This window comes from Aquila chrysaetos, chromosome 12 (genome assembly GCF_900496995.4).
Source record: "Aquila chrysaetos chrysaetos chromosome 12, bAquChr1.4, whole genome shotgun sequence".
Classification (NCBI taxonomy): domain Eukaryota; kingdom Metazoa; phylum Chordata; class Aves; order Accipitriformes; family Accipitridae; genus Aquila; species Aquila chrysaetos.
In genome coordinates this window covers 5995067-6012897 of record NC_044015.1, presented here as the reverse complement: position 1 = coordinate 6012897, position 17831 = coordinate 5995067, and the positions used below count along the sequence as shown (strand labels likewise).

General features: G+C 48.4%; 1 protein-coding gene across 5 annotated transcripts in view; it reads right to left on the bottom strand.

The window, feature by feature from the left end:
- Positions 1 to 17139, bottom strand: part of MARCHF2 (membrane associated ring-CH-type finger 2) — a 38223-nt gene extending 21084 nt beyond the window's left edge. For 2 of the 5 annotated variants that reach the window (XR_003925894.2, XM_041127872.1), the window contains exons 1-2: positions 4437 to 4920; positions 3338 to 3555 (exon numbers count right to left, since the gene is read on the bottom strand). Coding sequence is in view for 4 of the 5 variants with exons in the window: in XM_041127872.1 (XP_040983806.1) it covers positions 3338 to 3555; positions 4437 to 4529 (311 nt within the window). In the remaining variant the exon portion in view is untranslated. Of the gene's footprint in view, positions 1 to 3337; positions 3556 to 4436; positions 4921 to 10206; positions 10423 to 17043 lie in introns of those variants that run through there. The other 3 variants (XM_041127873.1, XM_030031658.2, XM_030031659.2) reach the window with 3 other exon arrangements.
- Between the last annotated feature and the right edge of the window lie 692 nt (positions 17140 to 17831).

The window sequence follows — 17831 nt, the reverse complement described above, 5'->3', positions numbered from 1 at the left end:
CTGCTCCAGCACCCAGAAACTGTTAGCTCGGGTGTATCAGATGATACTCATGCAAATTTTCATCACAGACTAAAGTCATTGTCTTTGCACCTATGTAAACTCAGAGCAACCAGTGTCCTCCTGTAGCAAGGACTTCCTCTAGCTGCACAAAGAACCAAGTCCTTTTCACTTGAAACCTCTCATTTGCTTGTTTTGTGTACTATCCCCTAATTCTTGTCCTGTAAAAGACAATGTTTTTCACACACCCCTGATTTACAGACCTCAGACCTCCATCATAGCCTGCTCAGTCACCTCTTTCACAAGCGGAAGAGTCCTAGCCTATTCAGTCATGCCTTAGACAGAAACACATCCACCTTTCTTATCACCTTCTCTATCCTTCCTTCTACCTCTTGCATTTCTAAAACATCCTTTTAGAGCTGCAGAGACCAGAGCTACAGTTTTCAAGATGTGGGCACACCAGGGATTTTTGCAGTGACTGTGTTCTGTTCTTCATTGCTTTCCCAAGTCTTAGCACCTTATTTGCCTTTTGGTCGCTGCTGCACATAACTGTCACATGCCCAAGATCTCCTTCCTCCAAACCCACAAACACATACGTAAATCCCAGACTGTTGTTCTTCATCTGCATCACTGCACGCTGAACTGCAACCATTATTTCAGCCTGCAGTCATTTCCAATAACATTCAGTTCCCTAAACTCAGGCATCTAGTGCCATTTTAGGTCCAAGGGCATCCCAGCTGGCATCTGAAGGCACAGGTTTCCTAGAAGCCCTGTGCCACATCTGCCAGCTCCATAATGAGGATGTCTTGGGCTCCCTGGGAAACCTCAAATGGCTCTAGACACCAAAGTTCGCTATTCTCAGCAATTCAGTACATCTCTTCAGTGTTCACTGTTCATCAAGATCATTTAGGAATAAAATGCTGGACAGCAGAGGCCCAGTACAGGGCTACCCTCCCTGGAGCATGAAAACAAGCCACTCACTAGCATCTCACTTCTTTCCCACCTTCCAACTAGCCATTTCTTTCACACAACAACCGTTCTCTTACATTCATAGATGCACAGATTTGGGGTTGGGAGGAAGGGTGAGAAAGGAACATCTTTATTTCAAAGACCCTATTGCATGTCCTCTTGAAATCCAGGTGAGCTTTATCAGCTATCACCTTTTTCCACATATTGCTGACAGTACAAAAGCCACACTGATCCCATCTCACAGTTCATCCTCCACTGCTATTATGACTTTAAAAAAAAACCAACACCTGACTGCAAAAGAAGTTTGTGGGATTGCAACACAACAGTCAGAACAAGCAATTTGCAATCTTCAAAAGTAGTAGTGCTACTTCCATTAGTTTGCACAACCAGACAAAACAGAAAGCAAGAGCAAGACAAGGAAACACAGTGCAAGGAAAAGGAGCATACTGGGGTAAAACATTGGTGGAACATGAAGGGAAGAGAAGAGCCAGCAAGAAAGTGCACATCAGCTCACTAAAGCAGAAGCAATACTCCTCTCCTGGTGCACCACAGGAGATCTCTACCACTTCCAACTCAACGTTTAGCAGGTTTCATCCCAATTGGACTTTTTAATCATATTTAGGGCTGTGAAGCAATGTACACCCACTGCACCATCCCCTTCTCTCTGCCAAACATCACTGGTTAACCACTGACCCTTGTTCTCTCCTCATTTTCATGTGCCTTCAGCCACGACAATCCCTGCAACAGGCATTTGGAGAGGTGGTGGAAACTCCATCCTCAGAGATACTGAAAACTGCATCGGACAAGGCTCTGAGCAGTCTGATCCATCTTGGAAGCTGGCCTTGCTCTGAAAGGAGGCTGGACCAGATGTCCTCCATAATTCCCTTCCAATCTGAATTATTTGATCATTCTGTAACCTTTATTGCCATAAAGCTCAGTGCTGTATCAGAGCAACAAAATTACAGTCTACTCACACAGCCTTAGTGACAGGGACAGACTGAAAAAACCCCAAGCCTCCAGTGCTCTCATGCATCTGTTATTTCCTAAGAAAAGCATCTGTAAGATATTTCATCCGTTCTCTTCCTGTTTGAGAAGTTTCATATTTCCAGTGCATTAATATAACCTTGGCTACCAATAAACAATCCAGAAGGAAAAAAATTTGCTGACAGTGCGAGAGAAAAAAAAAAATTTCTTATCGGCCTCCATTTTCCTTCCTTCCTATCCAGAGGGGGAGGGGGCCTGGTCACACTCCACATGATACACCCTCGAACACAGTTTTCCAGCAGGCTGTAGAGACCGTATCACTAATTTAACCTTTCGGTACAGTCACACTGCTCCTGGCTTTGGTTTGCTAAGTGCTGGTGACAAGGAAGAGAATGAAACCCACCACCACCAAAATGAACAAACTGGTGTCCCATGAAGACACATGAGGAATCCTGTTGTTTTTTTTTTTTAACATGTAATCCCAGGCAGTCTCCTCAGCCAATTTTTACACCTTCACAAGTTTTAAGGGGTCACACAACTTCTCGCCCAGCCTATCGGTTGTCAGAGAACAAGCTCAGTTCCTTTTGCATTTTTATTGACCTGCTCCAGGTTTGCTAGATACAGCAATTACGTTTGCCTCAGTTCTCATCTAGCTTTCCTCCCTCACATTTGCAGTCACCACTTTAACACCTCATCAATGTTTGGTCAAATACATTGAAAAAAATAACAGCTGTTCAGACAGGATTTGAACACAAAATGTGACCAGTCTCACTAGCTGGACTGAACAATGCCGCCAAGTGTCCTCTGCTCTGGAAGCTGCTCAAAACATATGATGAGAAGCCACATCAGTAAGAGTGAGCAAGTGAAGCTGCCACACATCCCCTCTAGCAATAGCTGGACACTGCAGTTCCTGCAACACAAACACCCTCCTCTCTCTGGGGGCTGCAAATCGACACCACGCCTTTACTCCATGACCATATCTTGGAACAGGGGCTGTGTTCCATTTTCAGCCCTTAATCACCTCCATGAACGGCAGCCCTTGCTAACACAGCGTCCCACCTTCACTGCTGCTCAGCAAGGACTTGGCAGAGGCACACAGCGAGAGGCCACCTGTGTCATCACATGCTGGAGCAGCCGCAGACCTGGGGAGTTTTGATGAACACACGAGTCCCAGTCCACCAGCACATGCGACCAGCGTGAGCTCCCGCAAAGAGAGCGCAGGCCTGGGAAGCATCTGGCTAATGAGGATTTGCACTCGGTATCAGTGCCCTGGCAAACTCCTTCACAAACAAGACTGTTGTCTCCCTCCACCCCTAGAGCCACAAAAAAAGGGCAAAAAAAAGCCCAGGTGCAGTCATCCCAAGCCCCTTCCCTGAGGCAGCCTTACCTCTGTGCGCCCAGCGCCTTGATCACCGTCGAGAGGAGCCGTCCATCCTTGGCGGTGACCTGCGTGACATACTGTGGGCGACCGATGTCGGAGTCCTCCACCGACTTGGAGAGGGCAGCACTTCCCGGGCAGTCGCACAGGGAGCCGGGGAGGTGGCAGCAGTCGCCCGTCGTCATGGCAGCTCCAGGCCCCTCTGCCCCAGGGACCTGCACGGAGACCTGCAGGAAAGGCACCGCGGTGAGAGCCCGGTACCATGGACCACCCGGCCGGGGTGCAGGTCCCCCCTTTGCCACCCTCCTCCAGCCCCTAGGGCTGGCAGCGCCCTGGGGCCCCAACAACCACGGTTTTGCTAGACTTCTGTCCCCTTTAATAGGCTTTGTGAGGCTGCCTTACCATAAAATTAAGGCTCCAAGTGTCCTACTTACATAACTTAGTGTCAGAATTGCAAATTTGCCTTTCCCAGAGAGAATTTCTGGTACCCACCCTTTAACCTGATGAAGCCTTTCAAACCCAATGTGCCAACACAGAGATGGGGAAAGCAACCAGAAGCCCCACGGGCCTGTGTCATTCTGGCTAAAACTTTCCTGAAAACTTATGTTCATACCCTCTGTAGAAGTTGCCAAGTTTCACCTGAACATGGCACTTAAACCGCTTTGCATGGCTCCGTTCAGGGAAGCCCTTCTCTCAGCTGCATTCAGGTGCTTTCTGAGCCCTTTAAAGCCTGTCCACCAGACTCAAAAGGCTCACCCTCCACCCCACCTTTGATTTTCCCTTTTTTTATTTCTTTACAGAAATGCATGCCCTTCCGTTTCCACACCCCATGTGGTGTGTCCCAGCAGTGAACATGCGGGTATTAACCACGCACAAGCACTGAAAATTCTCCCAGAGCTCCACAGAAACAGCAGCAGGCCAGTTTTCCTCCTTTCCCTTTCAATGGTTCAGACCAATCATGACTTTTATACAGCCACGTGCAAACAGCAAAGCACACCACCATGTTTTCGGCACTTCTGCAGTTTACCCAGCAAAGAATGCACAAAGAACAAGCAGTGAATGCAAGAATCAGGGAGAAGATGCAGAGAAAAAGCCCAATGTGACAAACCAGGAGCTGGCTCAGATAAGCCACGTGCAGACGGGAGAGCTCTCTGCCTTTGAGGGAAGGCAGCAGCTTGCCCAAGCTGCCAGCAACAGCCATGTTCCTCCCTGGCAGGGGTTATCTCAATCCCAAAGACAGGCATGCTTTGCAGATTCAGAAAAATCCCATTTTCTCCAGTCTCCTTTAGCCTGGTCCCTAAGAGGCAGCTGTGCAGAAATAAAGATCTGGGGTTACCATTAGTCACAAGCTGAACACAAGCCAAAAAAATCATACTGCTGGTAAAGACCAAAATCCTCGCGTCTGTAAACAGGACTGCCTTATGTAAGGCATGCACAGTAATCCCTGTGCACCAGTGCTTCTGGGATCATAGCTGGAATGGTGTCTCATCCTGGTGGCTGGATTTCAAGAGAGAAACAAACCCATAAAAGAAGTTCAAATGAAAGCAATGAAAAAGATAAAAGGTCTGGGGGGCAAAAAAAAAACCCCAAACGACAAAACCAAACAAAAATAACCTCAACCCCCAAACTTACCAGAGAAATATGAAAAAAATTAGGTTTGTTTAATTTGGGGGGGGGGGGGGGGAGTGGGGAGTGTGTGGAATCATCAATCTCCATCTCCTGGAGGTAGGAGGCGGCAAACAAACCTTCGCCATCGCATCCAAGGAAATGCTTTTTTGTTTCGAGATCTCTGTGCACAACAGGAGTCAAACATTCCCATGAAACTGCAGTTTCGTCAGGTTCAGCTAAGCCTAAATCAAACTAAAATAGCTAAAGAAAATAAGGGCTTGTTCCTGGTTGGAGGCTTGGCCAGACTACAGAGGAAGAAAACAAAAAGCCAGTACAAGAACGTGAAGCCCTGAAAACACTGATTTGGGTAAGCACAAGTGTTCTTTCATGTCTTGGAAATTAAGCAACTCTTACACAACCAAGGGCTTCATCTGTCAGGACGGCTCCCTTCGTGGTGAATGTGTTCCAAGAGGGAGAGAGCATTTCACTGGTGTCTCATCACCAGACACCAACTTTGGTAGCGTTCCCTCAAGTTACAGAATATTTTCTAATTTCTAGTAGAAAAGTATCTAATCTCTTTATTAAAGCTGCTCTTGCTTACTATCTGTAATCCTTCTTCTGCATATGAAGAGGAATAGGCTTGAGCTTGTGGGCTAGTCAATCCACACTGAAACAAATGGGAATCTTTCAATCAACTTAAAAATGAATTTAACAGACCCAGCATTGCCTTGACTCAGCCGCTCTCTCCACCTGTGCAAAGAGCACACAGGGTTAGAGCCACTTTTCTTATCTGTCCCCCTTTTTTTTTTAAAAAAAAAGGCTACAAGCTCTCCAACTTTAAGGAGCAAAAAGTAAGATGATAAATGCTATTGGAATGACTTAAGTCAGCTGGTTTGCAAGTTAAGGAGTTCTTTCAACTTTAAAAGCCTCTTACTGAACCAGGCATGAGAAGATACATGCTTTTAATAAAAAGGTCGGTTCCATTTGTTCAGCCAAAATGTTGTTTATTTTTAAGTCTAGAGGAAAAAGGTCCATTTTGCGTATTGGAATAAAACTGCCCTCACTCCCTGTGTCCTGGGAGTATTTATACCGAGGCTCTTTGTGCTCCACATCTGACAGATACAGGCAGCACTGCGTCCTTGCCCTGGCAGCCCTATTCAGGGCTGAAAGGGAATCGCCACCCTGCCGTCCATCAGGAAACGCGCGGTTTTCTATTACAAGTTATTTGGCGCTTCCTTGTCGGGGTCCATCCCAGGGTGGAACCTGAAGTCACTGCTTTAATATCTGACTCATGCCATTCAGCAAATACAAAGGAAAAGCAGCAAGATTTTCATGGATACAGTTAGTGAGGAAGTAACCGAAATCCAAAGATAACATCTGCAGTGCACTCCAGTTCCAATTTCATACCCAGCTGAACATGAACCACAGTGTACAGCCAAGCCAGTCCCTTTCCTGGCTCCCTAAAGGCTCAGCTCTTCAACACACAGCCTTCTCTTACAACTGTCAACAGCTCATTGAACCCAAACCCAATGTTACAGCAGAAACACCAAAAACTGGGAGTCAGAATCAAGACCCAAACAGCTGGTTTGAACCACACACTGTTTTTTTTCTGGGCAGCTGTGATTTCTGAGCCCATTCCTTAGCGATACATTTCTTGTTCTCATTAAAAAAAAAGTCTCAGAGTCATTAAGTTTATTATCAATATCCCCTCTGCTGCAACAGTTAGACATGAGCAAATAAATCAGAAGTCTCTTCTCAGCAACATTTTGTATCCTCAGCTTCTGAGCAGATCCAGGATATAAAGGGCTGAGTTTGTAGAGATTACTCAAATTGAAGAAAAACAAACCCTGTTTGTGGAAAGTTGGCTCAGAAGAGCAAGTTATGCACTAGGACTCCAAAACTCAAACACGTGCAGCAAGATGAGCCGGTTCCTCAAAGAGCAACTAGTGCTTCTTCGCTGCTCCAAGGCAGGGACCACGGTGCTGGTGCAGGATCCTGCCTGCTATGTGGCTTATGCAAAACACGCCAGCAAAATTTGCTTGTGAGTCTGTTAAAAACCCTTGTCAGTTTGTTAAAAACCCTTGTCAGTCTTCAGGCATTGTAACAAGATATGTGATCCAGTTTATACCATCCAAAGGGCAACAGGGGTTTCAAAACTCCCTCAAATGACTGAACAGCTCAAGACTGCAGAGATCAGGCTGGACCACTGCTCTCCATCCAGAAGACATGCCCAGCAGGAACAAGCAGAAGACAAGGAGCTAAAGGGTCCCCCAGCTCCGTTCTGCATATTTAGACTTTGCAGCCGAATAAGACAGTTATTTCTCCCAGACAGGGAAATCATAGCAGGCCAGATGAATACCTTGATCAAAGCCAGAGAGAGAAAAGCCGCAGTCAAGATGAAAAAGACAATAACAAGAAAGGCTAAGGCCAAATGATCACAGTAAAGGGCAATTGTTAGGTGCAGGTCATGGCTCCTCTGGGCTGCTCGTGGCCTGTCTACATGATGAACACCTCAACTGGTGTAAACCCTTGGAGCAATTACGAGGCTTTGACAGGATCCAGAGCAAACTGGAACTAGAACCAGCTCCACCTTGTTCAGGTGCAGCTCATACGCACCAGCTTCTGTACAGATTAGCTTCCCTGGATTATCTCCACTGTCCTAGTTTCAGCTGGAATAGAGTTAACTGTCTTCCTAGTAGCTGGTACGGTGCTATGTTTTGAGTTCAGTATGGGAAGAATGTTGATAACACCGATGTTTTCAGTTGCTGCTAGTAGTGTTTCATCTAAAGTCAAGGATTTTTCAGCTTCTCAAGCCCAGCCAGCGAGAAAGCTGGAGGGGCACAAGAAGTTGGCACAGGACACAGCCAGGGCACCTGACCCAAACTGGCCAACAGGGTATTCCATACCATGTGACATCCCATCCAGTATAGGAACTGGGAAGTGGGGGCGGGGAATCGCCACTTGGGGATTAGCTGGGTGCCGGTCGGCGGGTGGTGAGCAATTACACTGTGCATCATTTGTACATTCCAATCCTTTCATTATTGCTGTTGTCATTTTATTAGTGTTATCATTATCATTATTCGTTTCTTCTTTTCTGTTCTATTAAACTGTTCTTATCTCAACCCGTGGATTTGCTTCTTTTCCCGATTTTCTCCCCCATCCCACTGGGTGGGGGGGGAAGTGAGTGAGCGGCTGCGTGGTGCTTAGTTGCTGGCTGGGGTTAAACCACGACACTCCACCAAGAAAAAAACTCAACCTCCTGGCAAGGCTGTCAGCAGCTAAGTCTGTTGCTCTCACTGAGCAACACATTTCCCTGATTACCGTAACCAAGACCTGGCACCTCACTACAGTGCTACCAGGAGATAACCAAGTTATATAGCCAACATAACCGACCCATCTGTACATAAGTCCCTTTTTTTTTTTTTTCCTCAATTCAGCTAGTAACCCACTCACTGTGTGCAGATCGCCAAAGCTCCGACTGGGACTCACACAAGCTGACATTTAACCACCAGGAGCAAGGCTACTCAGTCTGCTTTCCAAATCCATTTTAGCTAACTTGGGTATGCAGACACTGAGTCTTCTTATCATATGATCCTGCAAACATCATCAGTGAACTGAAGGTTTTTAGTTGCTAAAGGGCATTTCCAAACATCAATGCTTTCCTTTTCACCATGAAAACTGGATTTCCCAAATCCTGGGGCCCTAAGATCATCTGAACACAAACTTCTTGAGGGAGACAAGTACAAAGAATTGCTTTCTTCACCACAACTAAACACCTGCTCCCACACACCCTGTCTCATCCAGCTAATGCACATCTTTCCACAGCCCAAGTCCAATCCCAGGCCTGCAACATGTTTTTCAGCACCCAGCTCTGGCTACTCCAGGTGGCTGCAGTTCCTAACTGATAAACCTGTAGCCCCCGTGCTCTGGGCAACTTGCAGGGTACACCCTCCTACACATCATGGAGGGCAAGCTCTGGCCTCCAGACCCTCACACCCACACTGATTACATACCCTCACATACTGCCACCAAAGATATGCATGGATGGGATGTGATGAGTGGCCTGAAGTGCTCCCTGCTACTGTTAAAAGGTTGCATAAGTGGTTTAATCTAAAGAAAACAACAAAACAACAAAAAACCCCAAGAACTGGTCCCAAACTGCTGCAGGGCTTTGCTTTTCAGTTTTGTTTGTTTAAACATACTCCCTGCTGAGGGTTGAAGACCGCAGCATTATTTCATTCTTTAAAAAAAAAAAAAACCACAACAAAAAAACCCCCATGATTTTGTACATCAGTTATCTGACTCCCAAAAGTTACCCTGCAGGTCTGCTGCATAACACCATAGAAGTACCTGAAAAGCCAGCAACAGATCTGCCCACACTTGACCCATCAGCTGAAGACAGCTCTAAAGCTTCACAAGATGTGCCCTCAGGCACAGAGCGGGGAATTCTGCTATGAGACCTCACCGCAACTCTTGCATCGCCCAGGACTTGGGAAGAAATCTCATGAGTCATATGCTCAGAAGTCATCTGAACGCAACGGTCCTACAAGTCAGGGTGCAACGAGCCCTGTCTAGTGAGAAAAGTGGCGCAGCATCTTATGACACATACCCCAACATTCCAAGTAAGATCTGATGCCACACAACAGCTTTTAAAGCATTTTAAAATTTGGCAGGTAAGACACAGAAAAGCATATCACTCCCCAGGAGCTTCTCAATTTCCTGCCTTGCCTGCAACATTTGGTTGACAATCGTAGCTAAAGAAGGTGCTGTAAAAACTTCAGCATTAACTTGCTCTTCAGACAGTGCCAGTGGAGCAATGCTGTGAATTGGACAGACCTGACGCCAGGCTCAACACAAAACAAACCCCAAAATGCTAGAGAGAAAAAAAAAAGAAAAAAAAAAAAAAAAATCAAAGGACAACATCCTGGGAGCTTGTGAACCTTCTAATAAAGCTTCACACCAGGAACCTCCTCCTACACCTTTAACAGCAAAACATACAGGCTGAGATACTGTAAAGCACCACTGCTGTCCAGAGGCTTACCTGCCTCATCCCTAAAGCTGAATTTCAAACATTCACAAGATACTCCAAGTTTAACCATGTAACACCCAGGAGGTGGTTAGACACTTCCAGGAAGCGGCCTTTTTGGACTCCTGATTTTGTCACATTTGTACATTATCTACCACTGCCGGGAACTCAACTCAGCTGCCTCTCAACTATTCCAATAACACAACTCAGCAGCAGTGAAATAGTAATGCAAGCCTTCACTTACCGAGCTCCTGCTGAGGACAAATGATCAAAACTTCTCTAGACCAAGCCACTATTTAGGCATATTCTAGAAACTCTCTGAAGTCTTGATTATTTAGACTATGGTTTGATGGCAAATGAGTTTGTTTTCCAGACAGAGATGAAGAGACAGTCTTCCACAGAACGTGATTTATTCATTTTTTTCCAAACGGACACATTGCCAGGATCTGACTTCTATTCCCTGTTGGTAAAAAAATATTGCAGTGAGCCTTCGTGTTCAATATACGGTTGTTTTCCAAAGCCTGCATCCACACACATCCCTCTTCTACAAAACTTTCGGCATATTTGATCAACCTGTGCAGTAGCTGCACTTCTTCACCATGTCTTGCAGCACTGGCAAACTACCATCTGGCAAAGATCAAACCCATGTGGCACATACCCTGTGGCTCTCAGTGGGCTCCCCGCTGGAGTGAGCCCTAATTTTCAAACAAGTCCATTAGGGATGGGCCTCGTGTGAACACAGCAGAACTGCGACACAGCAGGGCTCCTGTTACCCCAGATTTCAGGGTACCTATCATGTTGTTCACCCCCTTGGTTTTCAGTCAAACTTTATTTTAGAAGAGTGTTGCCTAATATATAATATGTTACTCAATATTCAAAAAGAAGAAAAAATGTTCAAGTTTACATGTTAAGAAAAAGATCAGTATAAAAATGAGAAGCCTAAAGAATGATTTTTTTTTTTTTTTTCTTGCTGTAAGCTTGTACTTGGGAAAGATCAGGCCATGGGTTACAGCTGGAGTGCCAAAATGAACAGTTATCTCAGATCTTCTGCGACTTGTTATCTGCCACGAGACCATCTGAAAGGAAAGTTTACTACACTTTAATTACCAACATCTGGAAAAACAAATTGCAACATTAGAAGAAAATTCTTTGCAGAGGGTATCTCCAACCAAAAATCAGCCATTCAGCCATCTTAATAACAAGTTTCATAAGGAAACAACTGAAAACCAGCTGGGACATGAGAAACACCTGCTGCTCCTCTGAGTATTCAAAAGACATCAGCTTTTAGAGGTGAACAGCAGCACAACTCACTATGCAATGCAACTGCATAGACCTTGTGCCCACCTCCCTCTGCATTTTATCCTCTCTGCAGGGAAAGAGAGGTGTATTAGTAAGACTTGAAAGTTTTACTGAAGTCATGAACCAGGGTGAAAAAAAAAAAAAAAATCAGTTATCATGCCCACAAATCAATGCTTGCAGAAGTGCTACCCATCAGTGGGGAAAACAACCGTCCCACCACCCACAAGCACATCCCTGCCCTGCTCCCGCCTAGCAGTGCTGCCTCCTGAAGGCACCAGACCATGTGTCCTCTACTGAAATAACAGCAGCAACAACACAAGAATACTTCTGCTTCCTAGCCCTATCGCTTCAGAGAGCTCCCCTTTAAAGAGAGGCAGCATCTGCAGCAATGCCAAAGCTCAAGGGCTCCCCAGTCCTATGCAGTCACTTGCCAGGCAGCTTCAGTTTATTCAGAACAAATGGTTTTCCAGCTCTGGGTAATACATCAGAAAAAAACCAATTTTAGTGTAGCAGTAACACATGCACCAGATTAACACAGAAGCGCCCACACAACATTGGACAGGTCAGTCCCTCAAAGGGCATTACTCAGAAGGATGCAAAACATTGATTCAGGATCGGGAATCCCATGCCAGGAAGAACTTGCATTCTCCTCACTGTTTTCCTCCTTGGTTTATAAAGCACCATTTATACCATTACACAAATAATAACGCTCTTCTTGGAGACAAACTGGAGCTGGAACAAACTGCCTGCCAGCACACAGCAGCCCTGCTCGCTCCAACTGCTCAGAGCAGCGCACGGCCGGCATGCAACGACCGCTCGAAACGAGGCAGCACGCTGATCTTCGAACAGATATTTGAACTGGAATTTAACTTGCCTATTTATGTTTTTCAACCTAGCTATTTCACTATACAAATCTCTCTAGCACACTCAGTTTTCAAAGACCTTTACAGCAAAGGCACCACCACAGCCTTCAACCCCACTACCCATCTACATCTGAAGAGCTCCAAAGCAGGCACCACTGAGAGCATCCTCTTTCTCCATGGTCAGCCAAAGAGGATTAGCTGATCCTAGCTGATTTCACCAGTATCTCCCTTCTGCCCACTCCTTACCACTACAAATTTCCTCCTCAATCCTGAAGTGAAACTTCACAATCGATATCAGTGCTGCAAAATCCCAGTCTCTCTCCCCCTATTAAGTTTGCAATGTTTTGCTTAGGCTGCATTTCTAGTTCTTCTGGAGACACAGGCCCCAACTGATTTGTCTACAGGGAAGTACAAGAAAAACTGGGAGGAAATAAAAGTTGAGAACAGTCCAAAATTGTAGTTTACTTTTTCCCTCCCACCACTCTCAAATCTAAACCCAAACAGCTTTCAGCTGAAACAGGACTAAAGCTCTCAAAGCTTCAAACAAAGAAATAGGTGTTAAAGCTAAGACTGCAAGAGCTTGGTGCATTTCCCTATTTGCAGAGGAGTGCTTTAGAAACAGGTTTGATTTGTTTGTACTTATATTTGCCAAGCCAGTACTGCTCCTTGCCCCCTCGTTCCCTCATTTTGGGAACAGCAGGAGAGTGTTTCCTTCAGTCTATCACTGACTTCATGACAACTGATTAAAATTGCAAGAACAGTTACAGCATGCTTGCCCTTGAGGTTAACCACACATAATCATCTTGTGTTATATCATGAATTGAAGAGTTTAGTTAGAATTGGTACGTAAAATCCGGAAGAAAAAAACAAAACAAAACAAAAAAAACCCCACAACTTACAGATGCCTATTTTGATTGAAAATGGGAACAAATCACAGATTCCAAACTGTAACACCGCTCATCCTAGAGAGGTCTGGGGCAAGGAATGCATTTGAACAGCTGACAGGTAGGAAGAGCTGCAGGTCAGTACAGCTCCTGTCAGGCTATTCACTTTACTAGAGGATACAAAGTGTTCTGTCCCTGCCCCAAGACACTTTGTCAGTCCATGCCTTCACGATTTTCCCATTCTGCATTTTCCCATCAGTCCTCAGAGCTCTCACAACCTGTAACTGTCACAGCTATAGAGAGACATATTCCACCACCAGGAAAGGTGGCCAAAGCCGTAAGAAGCCCAGTAGCGACTTCCCCACTTCTACACAGCGGGATAAACAGCCGAGCGCCCTCCCAAACACTCAGCAAGTGGGTAACCACATCTCCCAGTAGAGCTGCATTTGTTGCTGCTATGCTGATGAACTAGAGCCGACCTGGTCTAACTACGGCAAACACGGCATAAAGACGACAGAGCAAGCGTGATTGCATCCTCCCCGGGGAAAGGCACTGCTGCAGTCGGAGCTGGGAAGAGAACGAGACCAGACTTGGAGAGCTGGACAACCTGCTATTCACGTGCATGACATTAACGCTCTCAATAAGCCACGAACTGTGCCTCAGCACAGATTAATCCATGGTTTTAGCACCAGAGAAAACTGTTTTACACAAATTTCATGGAAACTGCTTGCCTACCCTTCACATTGATTCGGTGCTGTGCTCATTTCCTTCACACACAAGTGACCCATGGCTTTATTTTTCATACGACTTGTCTTTTACATCACAGAGACTGTGGGCCCATTTCTTACAAACTTAGAAGTGGTTAGTGTGTCTTCAAGGGGACAAACGTAAGTAAACGGTGATCACTTCTCTCTCATGGGAAGGCTTTGAGCTAAGAGCATACAGAAGCATGAGTTAACCAGAGTAAATAAGACTGGGGGGCAGAAAAGACACACCAGTTATGAACTTTAATCTGGAGGAGAAAAAAAAAAAAAAAACAACCCAACTGTTTAGAAAACGGAAACTCCGAAATTTCCAAATATCCAAAGCTGAGTCAAGTGGAGGAAAAATAAACTCATCCTGTAGTTTATAGTTCAGGATGCCTGATTCCTCCCTTCATCTTCTAAGAAGTAGTTCTGTGTTTTTTAGCGTAAAAAGCCAAGATACTTTAAACAATAGTGAAAAAAGCCCCTAAATACACATTTTACTTTGTATCTCTGCCTGCAGAACTGTTACAAAGTTCCATCCTAAGGACCTGCAGCAGTCCCTCAGGACTAACAAAGTCTCAGAGCTCATATCCAGCCTCAACTTGCCCAATTTGTGCTGGATGCATTTGGGGTTGATTTTGGTCATTCTGTTTCAAGGAATCTATGGTAACTTCCTCCCAGGGAAACATTGTGTCCTGCACTTGCTTGATACAGGCCAGCATCAGTAACCTAGAATGGGAAAGCCCCTCTTCCAGCATCTATTAAGGCAAGAACTCTGTCGGAAGCTGTTTACAATTAGTACATTTGTAATACAGCTCATCTGCATGGTCTCCTTGGCATCCAGCATGGGGTGACCTCACTCTGCAGCCTCAGTGCAATTCCACAGCAAAAAAAGGGCAAACACATCAGAAACAAGAAACTGTTAGTTCCAATGCTTTTTTTTTTTTTTTTTTCCTGTTTCCACTTAAAGGCTGCCAGTGGTGTTAATTAGCTAACCACACACAGACAACCCAGGTTTTACAGCTGGTATTTAATGTCCATGGTATACACATTAAGCCCACACTTGGCTGTTTCCTGTGCCACCTGGTCCACTCCTGGCAAAGTTAAGACTTTCTTACTGATGGAGGCTGCCTGTAATGCTCCACAACGCATGCTTGGGGGTAGTTAGACCTTGTGTCCTCAACCGGAGTTACTAAATTCACTGTTACAGTGCATGCGAGAAAGGCATTTTCCAGTCTCAGCTCCTTTCCCTTCAAGCCTGTTTCCGAAGGGTGACATACCATCACAGTTTCAAATGCACCTGGAAAACCAGAGCTCTTCTAGCCCTCCAAACACTCTCCCCTGCAGCTGTCTCCACAGTCCTTTGGAGATGCAAAAAAGTATTCAAACACTTAAGCCTTGGAAAGACAAGGCTAACATCCAGCTGTTAAAAGGATTATTCTGTGCATGTGCGAGCTTGGCAACTGAGCAGGGTTGTATGTCCCCATGAGCAGGGTGGATAAAGGGGACTGGCCATGGCCATCAGAGCTGACCTACCGCAGCCGCATCACAGGCATTCTTGACAAGAACCTGGAAAAAGTTCGAGAAAGTGCTAGAAACTGTATTGGAAGGGAAAGACACAGAGATAAATGCTTGCTGGAAGGAGAGTGGAGCAAGAGAATGAGAGTCCCAAGGAAAATGAGGGCTGCTAACAGGAATGGCTGAGAGGGGAATACAAACAATCCCTTGAGTATGAGCAAATAAAGGACACAGGGTGGGATGAGAAGCACATCTCACTGACGGTTCTTCTCAGACACACATCAGGGCAGGACAGCCTTATCCCCAGACACTGCAGGGACGGTGAGCTGAATACAAACAAACCTGATGAAAAGCCAGAGCTGCTCTGGTTAACCCTGGCATTTCCAGTTAGTCATCAGCACTGACTTGAGAGACACCCCACCTGTCTGCTTGTAAAATCTGAGCTCTGCACAGCTTCCTCCGAGACAGCAAGTCACACAACGGCCTGAACTCTCGAGGCATCAACACCATATAGCGCAGATGCGTCACCCTACGTTTAGGGGGTCAGACGCAGATGTGTCACCCCACATTTAGCCACAGGGTCGTCCCTCAGACAAATCCCATAACCGAGGAGTTTTGGCCTCTGTTGCTAGCAGTTAAGTTGTCTCAAGAAAACTGCTTTAAATGAGATGGAGAGATTTATAGGTCCCAGTTTAAGAAAAGTCAATCACAAAATCTAAGCTTATGCCACAGAGGAAGCCAGCTGGTGCTCCAACACACAACTGTAGCAAGTGCTTCAGTTCTGCTGTGACACTGAATTCATTCTCTTGGGGAATCTCTGTTACAAGCTCTACAAGACAGTGCATTCCCTGTCATGCCACACAGTGCTCAGTAGGTCAAAAATATGCATTACAACAACAGCCAGTAACACTCCAAAAGAGGAGAAAAAACAAGCATAGGAGCCTTTGCAAGTGGACATCTTTTCCTCGTAACTACTTATGCCCATGGCAATGAATTCTGATGAGCAGGTATGGAAAGTTGCTGCTCCAAACCTCCAGGCCTACAACATTCTCCTCCCAGGTTAAGCTTCTACGCAACACCCCCAGCTTTTCCACGAAGGGGATAGATGTCAGCCCCCTCCCCGTCCTCCGCCGGGAAGAGCCGCAGGCCCGCAGGAAGGGGCCGCGGCTCTGCCTTCAGCAGGCGGCGGAGGCACCGCACGGCCGGCTCACGGCACCGCGCTGGAGGCGAGAGCTCGATAAAAGAGCCCGGTAGCCCGGGGGGGCAGCTGGCTCGCACGGCTGCCCGGGGCCGGCGCCAGCTGCTCCTGCGGGAAAGGCCACGCCGCAGCCGGGAGGGCGGCCGCGGAGAGCGCGGCCAGGTCAGCCATCCTCCCCGAGACCCCGCGGCGCAGCGCGGCCCAAGGCACGGCTCCGGCACCCGAGCACGGGCGGCGGGACGCTGCCGGACACCGGGGCGCTGAGGACACTCCTCCGCGGCGGGGACTCCCTCCCCTCAACCCCCCCAAAACGGGGCTGGGGGACCGGGAGGACTGTCAGGGGCTCTCGGGCCCCCACCTCCGCCGCAGCCAGACCGCGGCCCGGCCGCCGCGGGCCCAACCGGGACGCCGCTCCCGCCGCAGCCCCGCACCGGAGAGCGGCCCGGCCCGGCCCGGCGCCGCACGGCGGGCAGGCCGCGGCCCCCGGCCGGGAGCGGAGCGCTGGGTCGCGTCGGGCCGGCGGCGGCCGCTGCCCCCGGCGCCCTGCAGGTGCCGCCCCGCCCCGCCCGGTACCTGCGGTCCCGGCGCCCGCGGCCCCTCAGCGCGGCTCGCGCCGCCCCATCGCCGGCTCCTGCGGCCGCCGGGCACCGCCCACCCGCGACCGCCCGCCCCGACAGCGGCGGCGCCGCCGCCCGCCAATCCCCGAGTTGTACCGCGCGGACGCCGGCGCCGGCCCACCCAATGGGCTGCGCAGAACCCGGCCGGCGTCGCAACGCGACCACGCTGGCAACAGCCGCTGGCCAATAGCGACCCGGCAGGGCGGCCGCGCCCCGCCCCCCGGCCAAGGGCAGGCGCGCCCCGCCCCACCGCGGCCCGCGGCCCGGCCCCGCCCCCGTCGCCTCAGGCCCCGTCGCCTCAGGGTCTCCCCGGCAGCGCGGGGCGGCCCCGCCGCGGTGCCAGCGGCTCCGTCCTCGCCCCTACACGAGGCTTCGGGAGGCCCGAGGGGAGCGAGCGGGGAGGCGACCGGCGACGCGGCGGTGCCTCCTCCCCTCGGGCCGCCGCTAGAAGGGACCCGCCCCCCGGAGGATCCGGCGCGGCCTCAGGCCTCCCTCCTCTGCCGCAGTCCTGCGCCTCAGGTCTCGGCCGGCCTCACACCCGCCTTACTCGGAGTAGTTGTTTCTGGAGCAGCAGGCAACCGGACTCCTCCGTCCCTCCGTGGAGGAGCACCAGGACGCGGGGGCGTGCGGCCACCTCCGCGGGCCGTGCTCTGGCTCCCCGGGAGCAGTGACCACTCTCGCTGCCGGGCCGGGTGCGAGAGGGCAGCGGGAACCCCTCCAAGGACTAATGCAGTGTCCTGAAGC